The 15,392-nt window shown below is 37.2% G+C and overlaps 2 protein-coding genes across 3 annotated transcripts in view; both read left to right on the top strand.

The window, feature by feature from the left end:
• Positions 1–6,102, top strand: part of srm (spermidine synthase) — a 7,122-nt gene extending 1,020 nt beyond the window's left edge. Inside the window, exons 2-8 of one of the 2 annotated variants that reach the window (XM_037773479.1) lie at positions 2,373–2,493; positions 2,623–2,715; positions 3,295–3,448; positions 4,128–4,211; positions 4,470–4,615; positions 4,836–4,958; positions 5,039–6,102. In XM_037773479.1, coding sequence (XP_037629407.1) covers positions 2,373–2,493; positions 2,623–2,715; positions 3,295–3,448; positions 4,128–4,211; positions 4,470–4,615; positions 4,836–4,958; positions 5,039–5,071 — 754 coding nt within the window. In that variant the 3' untranslated portion in view covers positions 5,072–6,102. The remainder of the gene's footprint in view (positions 1–2,372; positions 2,494–2,622; positions 2,716–3,294; positions 3,449–4,127; positions 4,212–4,469; positions 4,616–4,835; positions 4,959–5,038) is intronic. The other variant, XM_037773480.1, reaches the window with a different exon arrangement.
• A 6,962-nt stretch (positions 6,103–13,064) lies between these two features.
• On the top strand, positions 13,065–14,790 carry cort (cortistatin). Its single transcript, XM_037771683.1, has 2 exons — positions 13,065–13,403; positions 14,293–14,790. Exons 1-2 carry the CDS (start codon positions 13,299–13,301, stop codon positions 14,518–14,520), a joined length of 333 nt encoding a protein of 110 aa, XP_037627611.1. The 5' UTR covers positions 13,065–13,298; the 3' UTR covers positions 14,521–14,790.
• Positions 14,791–15,392: the final 602 nt, after the last annotated feature.

Genomic DNA, 15,392 nt, shown 5'->3' with positions numbered 1-15,392 from the left:
ATACAGATACTACAGATATAGATATAGATACAGATATAGATACAGATACTATAGATACAGATACAACAGATATAGATACAGATACAGATACAACAGATACTACAGATATAGATATAGATACAGGTACTACAGATATAGATATAGATACAGATACTACAGATATAGATACAGATACTATAGATACAGATACAACAGATATAGATACAGATACAGATACTACAGATATAACAGATATAGATACAGATACAACAGATACTACAGATATAGATACAGGTACTACAGATATAGATATAGATACAGATACTACAGATACAGATACAACAGATACAGATACTATAGATACAGATACAACAGATACTACAGATATAGATACAGGTACTACAGATATAGATATAGATACAGATACAACAGATACTACAGATACAGATACAACAGATACAGATACTATAGATACAGATATAGATACAGATACTACAGATACAACAGATACTACAGATACAGATACAACAGATACTACAGATACAGATACAACATACAGATACAGATACAACAGATACTACAGATATAGATACAGGTACTACAGATATAGATATAGATACAGATACTACAGATATAGATACAGATACTATAGATACAGATACAACAGATATAGATGCAGATACTACAGATATAGATACAGATATAGATACAGATACTACAGATATAGATACAGATACTATAGATACAGATACAGATACAACAGATACAACAGATATAGATACTACAGATACAGATACTACAGATATAGATACTACAGATACAGATACAACAGATTCAGATACAGATACTACAGATACAGATACAACAGATACTACAGATACAGATACAACAGATACTACAGATATAGATACAGGTACTACAGATATAGATATAGATACAGATACTACAGATATAAATACAGATACTATAGATACAGATACAACAGATATAGATACAGATACTACAGATACAGATACAGATACTACAGATATAGATACAGATACTACAGATACAGATACAACAGATATAGATACTACAGATACAGATACAACAGATACAGATACTACAGATATAGATACTACAGATACAGATACAACAGATATAGATACTACAGATATAGATACTACAGATATAGATACAACAGATACAGATACAACAGATACAGATATAGATACAGATACTACAGATACAACAGATATAGATACTACAGATACAACAGATACAGATACAACAGATACAGATACAGATATAGATACTACAGATACAGATACAGATATAGATACAGATACAGATACAACAGATATAGATACTACAGATACAACAGATACAGATACAGATATAGATACAACAGATACAGATACAACAGATACAGATATAGATACAGATACAACAGATACAGATACAACAGATATAGATACTACAGATACAGATACAACAGATATAGATACAGATACAGATACAGATATAGATACAGATACATCTGCATTTAAAACAAGCACTAAAATTTGCATTGAAAGAGAACTATCTGAAGACAAATGGGGGGACAAAAAGGAACTTTTCTGGGAGTCAGCTGTACAGCAAGGGGGCTAAAAACATTGGCATGCCATAGAGTCTGCTTCTAAAGCCTTCATTTGAAATTAAAATTGTTTTAATGATACCAGCTCCTTGATTTTTTTCAATGACAGAGGGAACGCAGTATAGGTGGCATATGGGGAGGTGCAAGAGCAATAAAAGTACAAGAATAAAAAAAATATTTGCAATAAAAACAATCAATACAAGAATAAAGGAATAAATAGAATAAAGTGCCAAGAGTATTGCACCTTGCAAATTACATTCCAGGAATGTACCTAATGCAAACACGGACAAACATTATATGGTTAGTGCAAAATAACTTTTACATTCAAAGTAAATAAAACATTTTTGTTTTCGTTCATTCCAGAAAGGCGTTAGTGTAAACTCACTGGACAGGATGTGGTCGTGATTAATCATATTTTTGGCCTTCTGGAGAACACGTTTCTCCCAGAGAGAGTTTTAGTCGCTCTGCTGGGTTCCGATGATTTTGGAGCAGACTTTCACAATATTATTTAGGCAATTCCTGTCCATCATCGACAAACCTTTAAACTAGCAAATGAATGGAAAAGTTAACAGGCTCTCAATATATGACAAGTAAACAGTACACAGGATAGATCCACACACCAAAGGAGTTGATTTTTAACAACGGTAACTGACAGGTTGGTCACCGCAGCAAACCGGTTTTAACGGTAGAAGTGGTTGCTCAAGTTATGTCAACATATTAGTTGGTATCAGTTTAGCTTCCGCTTTCAAATGTGACTCACACTTTGCTTACTTTTCAGTAAAACCTACGGGAACGTCCTGGTGCTGGATGGATTGATCCAGGTCACAGAGAGGGATGAGTTTTCCTATCAGGAGATGATTGCCAACCTTCCTCTGTACAGTCACCCTTGCCCCAAGAAGGTACTCAGATCTGTTGTTGTTGGGGGATGAATGAATGAATGAATGAATGAAGCTGCAGTGTGGCTACACACTCAGGATGAGTCATGTTTCCCCGTCTTGATGGTTCAGCCTGTTTCATCTTCTTTCCAGGTGCTGATTATTGGAGGTGGAGATGGCGGAGTGCTGAGGGAAGTGGTGAAGCATCCTCTGGTGGAGTCGGTGGTTCAGTGTGAGATAGATGAGGTGGGAGCAACAACACTGACAAGGATTATAGCTTCTCTCTAGAGAGTTATACTGATTAGTACGACGGAGTATTAGGGCCACAATTTCGAGAATTAAGTCATAATATTCCGAGAAAAAAGTCGTAATTTAATGAGAATAAAGTCATACTATTTCAAGAAAAAAAGTCGGAATATTACGAGAATAAAGTCATAACTTTGTGAGAAAAAAAGTAAAGTAACTTCCTCCTCCACAAAAGAGTCAGTTTCCCCATCAGGTCCGTGTGATTCTTTCTTCGGAATAAACGCAGTTTCTTGCACAATCTTTTCAAGGTCCTGATACTGATGATGATGTGGTGCTGATGTGCCAAAGATGAAGTATTTTGTTATTACTAAATATACTTAGGATAACTTCACAAGATGCTCCACGTTCCTCATTTTCACACAGGAGGCACGCTGCTCTATTTCCCCTCTAAAATAACACCTAAAATTACTTCTTTATAATACTATGACTTTTTTCTAGTAAAGTTATACTGATGATTTTTTAAATACTGCACCTGAGTGCTGCCTGCTCATATCGGTGTTAATGTTCTCTTCTGTGTAGGAGGTCATTAATGCGTCGAAGAAGTTCCTCCCGGGGATGGCCACAGCGTTTTACAACCCCAAGGCCAACCTCCATGTTGGAGACGGCTTTGAGTTCATGAAGAAGAACCAGGATGCCTTCGACGTCATTATAACCGATTCCTCAGACCCCGTCGGTAAGAGACACTTTTTAAAGCTGCAGTGCGTAGAAATCCGGAAAACGCAAAATCCTGCATCCCCTCGAGTTGCTCTCTCCTCTCTCTCCTCTCTCCGCTCTCCCCTCTCTGTCCGAAGCCCCTCCCCCCACACGAGAACGGGCATATGCACGCGCTTCATACGTGCTCGCTACATCTGAGGAGGCTACCGCAGCGAGCTACACATTACCTTCTAACGACATCAACAGTTTGGACTGTCTTTTTGAAAGTCTGTCTTTCTTTTTTTGGGTTGTTTTGAGGTGTAGGCAGTTGCTGCCAATGCTGGAATAGCAAGCTTTCCAGTAGGTTGTTCCGCCATTGACCAAGGCTTTCACTATCTACAGAGACCAGACGTGAACGCGCATCTCCTTTTGTGGAACAGCCAATAGGAACGCTCTCTCTGAAATGCCCTGTGATTGGTCAAAGTCGGCCGTCACGGGCAAGATGTTCTAAAGCCTGTAAACAGAGCCATGAGGAGGTGCAGAGGTGTAGTTTTCTCTCAGATCACTTGAATTACAATATGCTGGAAGGTTATTATGGAATTTTTGCCAAATTATGCCAAAATATTGTTGCCTACTGCCACTTTAAGTGAAACGACACCTTTCTTTGCCAACGGTTACAGGAGGCAGTCAAATTCTGAGTTGTGTTTTTTTTGTCTCAGGGCCTGCTGAGAGTTTGTTCAAGGAGTCTTACTATCAACTGATGAAGATGGCGTTGAGGAAGGGTGGAATCATTTGTTCCCAGGGTAAGTTTATATTTCACCACAGTTTTAGTTAAGTGCTAACTTGAGTACAAGTTATATCTATGCTACTAAATGTCAAGTTACATCCCCTTTTCAAGTCTACAGAGTAAAAAGACTATTACTTGTGTCTTTTATTAACTCTTTCCCCTGGAGCTGTTGTGTTTTCCATTTATATCGTTTGTCTTCTAACTGCCTCAAGATGGAACAACGGCAGACAGGAGATTAACATGCCCTCTCTTTGCTCTTGTGTCATTTTCACAGGAGAGTGTCAATGGCTCCATTTGGAGTTGATAAAGGAGATGCAAACCTTCTGCAAGACCTTATTCCCCGTGGTGGACTACGCCTACTGCACCATCCCAACGTATCCCAGTGGCCAAATTGGATTCATGCTCTGCAGTAGAAATCCTGTAAGTGTGCCAGCCGGTCTCTGTTCGCCGTTCACCACTTCTCTGATTGCTTTCGGATTGCCTGTAAATGCCACCGACTTATTATAAAACCATTCTGTAGTATTTTTTTTTTTAGCGTCCTGTAGTATTTTGTGTAGCGTACTGTACAGCACAATGAACTCGTCTGTATGTTTCTTGATGTCCTCTGAATGACTGAGGTGTCTTTTCACTTTTGAATTAGGAAACAAATTTCAAGGAACCGGCGAGAGCGCTGTCGAAAGAAGACTCGGAAAGTATGACCCTTAAATATTACAACACTGAAATTCACAGAGCATCATTCGTCCTGCCCGAGTTCGCCAAAAAGGTAAATGTTGTTTAAAAAAATAATTTTCATATTTGATTTGAGTGTAATTTAAAAACACATATTTACCACTTTTCACTCAGTATCTTTCCCAACCGTCGGCAGGTACTCCGTGAAGCATGACCAGCATCAACAGAGCACCATGTTCATCCTCTACCTGGCCCCTCAGATCACCGATAAACCACCTCGTTCTCTGGCTCCTTCACCTCCTCAACACAGTTCAGCACCACTGAAGAGAGCTGCCTCCTAAACAGTTTACGGGGGCGCCTAATATTCAGTCTTGCTGAGTTATATACAACGAGTTAATGTTTCGTTCCTTCCAGTCTTACATGCTCTCTGTGTTTTTTTTATTTTACGGATGTATTTGTTTTCTTCATTTTTACTCTGTAACCGTCTCATCGGTATTCTTGTGAAGAGCGATTTAACGGGCTGGGCCGAGTGGGAAGAGCATTTACCGTCGAAACCGGACCTCACTCTGAAACTGTGTACTGTCTATCGGATTCATTGTCATATACGCATTATGTAGTGCATTACATACCACACAGAGTAAATGTAATGTATACTTTTATTTGTAATGTTTAATATCAGTTTGTGCTCATATAGGATAAAACGCACGGTTGCCATCTGTCATGACTGTATATTCAGATTACTGATGTGTCCTCTTACACATGAACCCTATAGTGCCTGAAATTGGTTGAACTTGTTCTGTATCTATCAAAGTGTACCAGGCACACGCGCATAGTGGCCTCAAAGAAAGCTCAAGTGTTAATAGTTGAGAAAAGTGTCCCTTTAAAAAGAACTTCAGATGAAATAAATTTGCTCAGCTTTGACCATCAATTTGATATAAAAGTCTTTATGAAGTTTAAATGCAAAAATTAAGCTAAAAAATTCAACAGGGCATTGGAGCTTTGCATCGCGAGAAATGTCTTTTTAATATGTTACTTATGCAATTATTAACTTGCAGTATTGACTAGCGGTAGTTGGCTTGTACTGTTGTAAGCCTGTTTGCTGAGTCATTTACACGGTCAGTTACCTATTATTAGCTGTATGTCCACATTGAATCTGTCGATGAATAGTGTCACATCACCTGAGCAATGAATTTGTGGTTTTTATAAGAGCTGTAATAAATTGGTAACATGAAAATGGTTCTTTGAGATCTGTGTGCGTTCAGCTCAGCCACTGACGGGTTTTACTCAAGCTTCTTTATTTGCACTAAATTACCACTAAAGTTTGTTTTGTTCTGGTTAAAACATTTGATATTGTTAAAAGGTGTGGTGCTTAAACAAAGTAATGTTTGATTGCAGTGCTGGAAGACGTACAAATATTTTTTTTATTTAAGTAAAAGTAGAAATACCTTAGCCTTAAAAAAATGTTTTCATTCATTAATTTAACCTTTATTTAAATCTCGAGGAATCTTTGAGGTTATGGCCTCATTTTCAATGATGCCGAGAGTACAATAAAACTAAATAAATATAACAATTAACGAATTACAAGAAGCAATCAACCAGACAACAAAAGAACAATGAAAACAACTGTTACATTCTATGTAATCATGGATTTAAAATCACATATAGGTACAATTGTGTTTAATTTGAATGTATTTTGTAAACTGTTCTGAGTTTTTTCATCCAAAAAATGACTATAGGACCAATTTAATAAGGACATTATTATAAATAAATAAAACACAATGCCTATCACGTCTTACTGTTGGAGATGCTGCACCCAACCTTTTCATACAAAATACAATGATGAGTAGAATAACTGTCACCGGTAATAAATCTATAGGGCGGAGTGATAAATACTACCTTTCAAGTAAAAGTCTTGAATTCAAAATGTTACTTAAAGGTTATGTTGATACATTTTAATGTAGACGAATCATTTAAAAAAATATATACATCCACAGAGCTTTTAGAAAAGTGCCGAATAAAAGTATGGCTTTTCCTAAAAATAATTATTATTGTGAATTAATGATTTAAACATTTTTGGCGGGTCCAAAATGAATGTTTTTGTTTATCTCTGTGGAAGATATCTGACGTTTGGTTCCCACTTCTAACAAGAGTTATGAGCCAACAGTAAAACAACGTTGGTATCTCTGGGTCGTTAGTGATCACAGTTATATTATCATGATGGAATATTCAGTTTTTATCACTAACAAATATGCATAAGAGCTTTTTAATGTTGTAGCTCGTCACTGTGGAGCCAATTTTTGAGACTTGTACATTTTTCTATATCGTTTCTATCGTGATATAAGCTAGGCCTACATTTATTTATTTATTCTCTATAATTTCACTTCAAACTGTTGTGTTCATTTTACACTCAGGTTCTTAAAATGAGAAAATACTCAGTACTTTTTATTAGTCAAGTATTTAATTCTTTAATATAGACTTTATTGAATTAACAGAAAACATGCTATATCGTGATATATATCGTTATCGTCATAGTTGGGCCGAATAAAAGAGGCTTTTGCTAAAAAAAAAAATATGATTGTGAATTAATCATTTAAAAAAATGTTGGCGTGTCGAAAATGAATGTTTTTGTTTATCTCTGTGGAAAATATCTGACGTTTGGTTCCCACTTCTAACAAGGCTTATGAGCCAATGGTATAACGACGTTGTATTATAGTATTTTATTAGTATTTAATTATTTAATTATAGACTGAATTAACAGAAAACATGCTATATCTCTGGGTCGTTAGCCATCAAGTTACCAGTTAAAGGTTTTATCAGCAAAATGTGATCAAAGTATGAAAAGTAAAAGTAGTCATTATGAAGAATGGCTCCTTTCACAGTGTTATATTATCATGATAATATAATATTCTGTTTTTATCACTAACAAATATGCATAAGAGCTTTTTAATGTTGTAGTCCGTCACTGTGGAGCCAATTTTTTGATATATTGGGTAGATTAATATTATAGTACTGCATCATGTTATATAATCCAATCATTTAAAAAGTAACTAGTGTAAAGTAAATGTAGTGGAGTAAGAAGTGCAATATTTACCACTGAGATGTAGTGAGGTAGAAAGTAACAAAATGGAAATACTCAACTGAAGTACAGGTATGTCAAAATTGTGCTTAAGTACAGTACTTGTGTAAATGTACTTCCACTACTGTTTGATTGCAGTAAAATGATCCTGTTCTTGTTTCACTCTGGCTGCAGGACAGTCGGAAAAAGTTAAAGATCTGTTCAAGGTCTCGATCCACTAAACCTGTCTTATATTTTTGAGCTAATCTTTACAACTCTCCAACCAAATGCAGGTTAATATGTGATGTGCTTCAGCTGCCGCTCACTGCAAATGTGAGGTGCAGTTTCAGTATCCAGACACAAGATGGCATCCTTTAATCTGTTATATATTTAAACTCTAGAGGTTTAAAGGAATGCATTTTAAATCATACTGTTCAAATGCTTATTCAGAGGATTTGTATTTTTGGTTTTCTTTGAGTTTCTGAATGAAAAGCCCCTCGGCTCCATTAAATTGTTCAGATCAGTCAGTCAGTGTTTTGCAGTGTGAAGCGTCACTGTTGCCCTCAGTTGCATCAACTCTGGTGATTGTGTAAGACCGCGGCCCCGGTGCTGCTTTTCCTATTAAAATGTGACCAACCTGCAACAGCACAGTACATTATTATTATTATCATATACTGCCTTTATAGTGCGTTACGGTGGCTGTGCTCTACGTTGTTTGTGTTCACATATGGAGCATATATCCGCTGTCTTACATTAAGACCACTGAAGGAGTACCCATACATATTTAATTTGATGTTTATGTGTTTTAATCATAATATCTGTGCTGCAGTAACAGGACTCTTTAAGGTCTTTAAACTCTTATGTAAGTCAACTAGGGCTGGGAAATATGTTGATATAAGTCATCAAAACGATATTAAAATGTCTATGGTATATATTATTCTATATTGTTTTTATCGTGATATAGGCTAGGCCTGTATTTATTTATTTTTTCTCTATAATTTCACTTAAAACTGTTGTGTTCATTTTGCAATAACGTTCTTAAAATGAGAAAATACTTTTCATTTGTCAAGTATTTAATTCACACTGGAGTATACAAAAATAGGCTTTACCATGTTGTTATTACATATAGACTGTTTTATTTAATACTTTATTGAATTAGCAGAAATCTTTTTAGATCGTGATTAGGGCTGTCAAAGTTAACGTGATAAAAAGGCGTCAACGTAATCGATCTTTTGGAGGTTGTAGCGGGCTCAAAGCTAGAGTGAAGATACTGGTATATGAAACTTGTCCATACCATGTCATACTAGCTTGTCGTGAAGGAGGTTAAATAACACTCCAAACTTTACACTAAATTTTGGCGAGGGAAACCTGGCATGGCCATTTTCAAAGGGGTCCCTTGACCTATGACCTCCAGATATGTGAATGTAAATGGGTTCTATGGGTACCCACGAGTCTCCCCTTTACAGACATGCCCACTTTATGATAATCACATGCAGTTTGGGGCAAGTCATAGTCAAGTCAGCACACTGACAGCTGTTGTTGCCTGTTGGGCTGCAGTTTGCCATGTAATGATTTGAGCATATTGTTTGATGCTAAATGCAGTACCTGTGAGGGTTTCTGGACAATATCTGTCATTGTTTTGTGTTGTTAATTGATTTCCAATAATAAATATATACATATATTTGCATAAAGCAGCATATTTGCCCTCTCCCATGTTGATAGGTATAATAAATATTTGACAAATCTCCCATTAAGGTACATTTTGAACAGATAAAAAATGCGCGATTAAAGCTGAATGAGGTGAGATTGGAGCAAATATGATTAAAAAAAGTTTTTTTTATAAAACGGTCGCTATATCGTGACAGTAGTACATGAAACAGGTAACCTGAAAAAAAAATCATGTGCCTTTGTGTCCTCCGGTGCTCCTAACGGCATCTGTAAGATTTCACAGACCGGAAGAAAACAAGCAGTAAGAGCTGATCTGAGGTCTGCTGTCCAGCTGCCGTCTATGAGAGCCGGCTGTCGATCACTCGCGAACTCCAACGCAAACGGTCAAACTAGGAAGCGCTGATCAAATATGAATCAACATTATGTTACGTTAATGCCTATTTCTCTCCTCAGATGTTCTCTGACATGAAAGTTCCAGTCACATGACCGGAGTACAGCCAATAGGAACGCTCTCTCTCTCTCTCTGAAATGACCTGTGATTGGTCAAAGTCTGCCGTCACGGTCTAGATGTTCTAAAGCCTGAAAACAGAGCCATGAGGAAGTGCAGAAGTCTAGTTTTCTCTCAGAACACTTGAATTACAATATGCAAAGATGCCAAAAATATACTGCCTACTGCCACTTTAATCATGCGATTAATAAATAATTAAATGTATTGTTATCGAGATATGAAATTACCTCTATCGTGATAGAAGATTCTGGCGTTATCGCCCTAAAGTCAGATGATTTCGATGTTTCCAGATCCGCCTGTTTAATAGATAACACCCAACACGTAATCCTCAGATGATCTTTGAGTCAGTGTTCCTTTGTGATTCCTTTCAGAGAGCTGTCGAGGTGTTGCTCGAGGCCATATACGTGAAGTAGATGTAGTGAAAATGGAGACTTCTACGCACATTAATAAGATGTGGGAGCACCCGGATCCTGTCGTCATGCTGACGTTCTTCACAGCGTGAAGTCTCTTTCAGGCCGGACTGCAGATATACTTTATAAGCAGCCCGGTTGTTGTAGATTCTTCAAACACACTGAATTGCCAGTACAGACGTTTCAACAGTCAGCTAATCTTTGGATTGGCTCCGGGGCCCTTTCTCCAGATCAGCAGTGTGTGGAAGAAAATACCTCAAACACTGTTCTGAAAGCACGACGAATCCCTTTTTGAACATATCAACCGAGGCGTACTGAAATATAAGTTCTGTATGTTCCCTGCCGGTAGCACCGTCGAAAGACGTCACCGCAGTATAAACCATGTTAATTGTGCTATTTCGGCGATATACATCCTGGAGGGCAAGCTTCTCAAAAACACTTGAAACAATTTCTCCTCCCGACAAGAGCGTATGTTTTATTATATCTAATCAACTCTCCGTAATCAGTTTTGGTGAGGAGTTTCTCTCTCGTATGGACCAGTATAATTGGGTTTTGCAGTAGTTTGGGAGTCGCTCACACAAATCTTTTCTTTTCTAAGAGTGAACTTCATTTCTTGATGCAATTTAGCTTCAGCAAAGGCCACAATATTTACAAATAAATGAGTCTTTATGTAAGCCGCGACATATGTTATCGTATTATATCAGACAAATGCATCCTAGACATAATTATTTGTTGCCACACTTGAATGAAGACGGGCAAAAACTGTAATGTATTCTGCTTCATTAATATTTTAGTTAATGTTATATAAATCATAAACACTGGAGGCAAACCTCCAAAGAATGTTGTGTAGGAAAGACTTGGCTGAGACAAAAAGGGAATTTACTCATTTTTGAATGTGCGCTGGTTGCCAGAAACCATTTCTCACTAGTTTAATCCAAACAGCTTAGTCTATAGTGTGAATATAATTGAGCTGCAGCCACAGCCTATAATATATTTAACTGGAATATGTTGTACTCTCACATTCATTACTACTTGCAGAGTCCAGATAGGACTTTTCTTTTTGTATAATTAGTTGGGATAGAGTTTGTATTTGGTGGTACAAACCTGCCTGTAGTGTTTATCCTGAATCGAAGGCCATTGTTTTGTGTTTAATTCAGACAGAAAATCGATTAGTTGTTTGATCTATAAAATGTCAGAAAATTGTGAAAAATGAGTGTTTCCCAAATGACAAATGTCTTGTTTTGTCCACAACTCTAAGATATTCAGTTAACTGTCACAGAGGAGGAAACAAACCCGTAAATATTCACATTTAAGGAGCTGGAATCAGAGAATATTGACTGTTTATTTCTTAAAAAATGACTCAAACCGATTAATTGACTGTCAATTGATTAATCGTTGCAGCTTTAATGACTTTTCCTTTTGCATAACTAGTTGGGAAATAGCTTTTATTTGGTGGTGAAATCACTCATCAGCATCTGCCTATAATATCTATCCTGAACCAAAGGCCGTTGTTTTGTGTTTAATTCAGACAAGCAAATAAAAATATATTAAATTTAATCCACTAAACTGCCCGTGTTATAACTAGGGCTGCAACTAGCGATTATTTTCTCTATTAATCGATTAGTTGGTCTATAAAATGTTTGAAAATGGTGAAAAATATTGATCTGTGTTTCCCAAAGCCCAAGACGACGTCCTCAAATATCTTGTTTTGTCCACAACTCAAAGATATCCAGTTTACTGTCATAGAGGAGGAAAGAAACCAGAAAATATTCACAATTTTGACTTTTTTCTTTCTTTAAAAAATGACTCAAACCGATTAATCGATTACCAAAATAGTTGGCGTTGAATTTAATAGTTGACAACTAATCAATTAATCGTTGCAGCTCTGGACCAACGTTAACCATCAACCCCGTTGTACATCTAGCATTGAACTGCTGGAGAAGAATTGCTTCTTCTTCTTCTTCTTGTTCTTCTTTTAACAACTTTGTTTACTTCAGCAGACGGGTGATGTGCATTTCCTGAAGGCACTTCCTCCCATCATGCCGAGTGTCAGACAGCTCAATTGTAATCTGCAGGTGTCAGAGAGGCGCACGGAGGCGGCGTGACGGGAATCAGATGTTGACAGAAGCACCGATAAGTCGGCTTGTTGTCACTTTGTATTTCTTTTAGATTTTTGATGATTGCTGCTTACAGGGAAATGTGACCAGGCGATTAGAGTACGACATCACCCGGTTTACGAGTTGTGGAATTGTCCGTCCACCTCTCTCTGAAGAGGTCTCGCTCGAGGTCGTCTATCACAACTGTCAATACATTAGTTCTACGTTGATGTGAAAGCCCGTTGACGTCGTCGCCCTCTGCAGATGTTCCCAATTTGTCAAAAAGGTTAAGTGTTCAACGGTTCCATTTGTTCTATTCTGAACCCTTCATCTCCCCCTCCTCTTCCACACTCACACATACATCCTCCCCCATCCGCCCCCCCAAAAACCACCCTCACACATACACCCTCCACCCTCCGTCATACACCCACCACCCTGTACGTCAGTGGCAGACAGGGGTATAAAAGAGTGAGGGACTTTGGGGAGGTAGAGCAGAAGAACATTTCCAAATCTTGTGACCAGCTGCCACCAACTGCACCGCACTTCCTCCATCAGCACTCTCCTCCTCTGGAGCTGCTCAGACTCTCTCTCTTTCTCTCTCTTCTCTCCAACACACACTCTCCTTCCCATCTCCGAGAGCCTCCTGCTCCTGTGACTCTAGCTCTGGTCCGTCACCTGCACCTCCTCGTGTCACAGCATGCAGCTCCTGGTGGTGTTAGCAGCTCTCATGGGGGTCGTGTTCAGCGTTAAAGCAGCCGCCGTGCTTCCTGTGGAGGATAGGGGCTCCATCCACGTGAACAGGGTGAGCAGATCTTTAATTGTTCATGTGGGAAATGTTCTCTGTGATTTACATTGTTATTATTGATAGATTTGTTTGTGGGATTTTTTTTTTTATAATTCGAACTTTAAAAAGAACGACCTTAAAATCAAGATTACTTTTGAAAGCAACAAAAAATAATTATTTTGTGATATTTTATTGCATCTAATTTTCATTATAAAGTTTATGCATACTGTCTTAAATGGGTACATAAATAATAATAATACTTTAGACTTCACAGTAAGATAGTTGATAAAGATGTCAAAGATGATAATAAAGATGTTAAAGATGATATCAAAGATGTTAAAGATGATGGTAAAGATGTTAAAGATGATGATAATATTTTTAAAGATGATGATAAAGATATTAAAGGTGATGATAAAGATATTAAAGATGATGATAAAGATGTTAAAGATGATGATAATATTTTTAAAGATGATGATAAAGATATTAAAGGTGATGATAAAGATATTAAAGATGATGATAAAGATGTTAAAGATGATGATAAAGATATTAAAGGTGATGATAAAGATATTAAAGATGATGATAAAGATGTTAAAGATGATGATAAAGATGTTAAAGAGGATGATAAAGATATTAAAGATGACAATAAAAATGTTAAAGATGATGATAAAGATGTTAAAGATGATAACAAAGATGTTAAAGATGTTAAAGATGATGGTAAAGATGTTAAAGATGACGATAAAGATGTTAAAGATGATGATAAAGATGTTAAAGATGATAACAAAGATGTTAAAGATGATGGTAAAGATGTTAAAGATGACGATAAAGATGTTCAATTTTCACATTTTCCATGATCTAGTCTCTTTAATGATATGTTTAATAATAATATATGTGTCTGATTTTTGGTCAGGAGCTGAGCAAAGAGCGTAAGGAGCTGATCCTGAAGCTGGTGTCGGGCTTGTTGGACGGAGCTCTGGACACCAACGCGCTGCCGGAGGAAGCGGGACCTGTGGATCTGGAGGAGCCGCTGGAGTCTCGTCTGGAGGAGAGGGCGGTCTACAACAGGCTATCGCTGCCTCAGCGCGACCGCAAAGCCCCCTGTAAAAACTTCTTCTGGAAAACTTTCACCTCCTGCTAACAGTGCCCCCCCCACCCACCCACCCGGCTCTGCTGTCCTCCTTCCCTGCCAGCGATTCCACATGAACTGTAGTAGACCTCAGCTGTACATATCATCACCCACACCTGTCAGACACGCGGCGGCATCGATGGACTTCACTGACACAGTGTGTCTGTTTGAATATTAATTATGTATGTATCTATTTATGTATACAATATATGTATTTATGTACTGTATGTATGTAGACGTTTCTTTCAAGGGTCAACAATAAAGCATGAATATAACATTTGAGATGGTAATCACAGTCAACTGCTTTTTGTAACTTGTTCAAAAAGGTCATGCTTCTACAACATAAAAGCAAAGTCAGATTTCATGCAAAAACGGTGGCTGTATTTTTTATTTACGACGCTGAAATTGTGGAAATATTTTAGGGAATACACATATTTTTGGATCCACTAAAAACCAAATCGTACATGTAAACGCTGCAGATACAGATGCTCTTAAGAGGCAACAGAGCGCAGTTCATAATGCGGGTATCTTACTTATTCTGCTTACTTTTTACTTTCTAATTTATAAACAAAAGAAAATATTGAAGGGGAAAGACATATGGCGTATAGGAAAACATTTAATATTCCAATTTAGAAATAAAGATTAGAATAAAAGCGCCACAATTAGATCCTTATAGTATATTAGATTTCTAAATAAAAACTATACAATTACCGCAAAATAGCGATGCTGTGCCTTAAAGCTTTATAAATATAGATATACATATAAATATTTTTTAATCTAACTTTCATGTACGTGTTTTATCAGTAACCAGACGGTGGTCCTTATTAATTCCTAGTCACAAGTCGCTTCAGTGACTTATCACAGCTCGTTAAATATGTCAATAA

Source organism: Sebastes umbrosus, chromosome 6, assembly GCF_015220745.1.
Source record: "Sebastes umbrosus isolate fSebUmb1 chromosome 6, fSebUmb1.pri, whole genome shotgun sequence".
Lineage (NCBI taxonomy): Eukaryota > Metazoa > Chordata > Actinopteri > Perciformes > Sebastidae > Sebastes > Sebastes umbrosus.
Note: the sequence above shows the minus strand (reverse complement) of the source record. Positions and strands in the feature narration are given on the sequence as shown.

What these genes read in the sequence shown, in the direction of transcription:
- cort (XM_037771683.1), top strand. Translation starts at nt 13,299, where the DNA reads ATGCAGCTCCTGGTGGTGTTAGCAGCTCTCATGGGGGTCGTGTTCAGC. An exon ending in GCTCCATCCACGTGAACAGG is followed by an intron (nt 13,404 to 14,292) that starts GTGAGCAGATCT and finishes ATTTTTGGTCAG; the next exon opens with GAGCTGAGCAAAGAGCGTAA.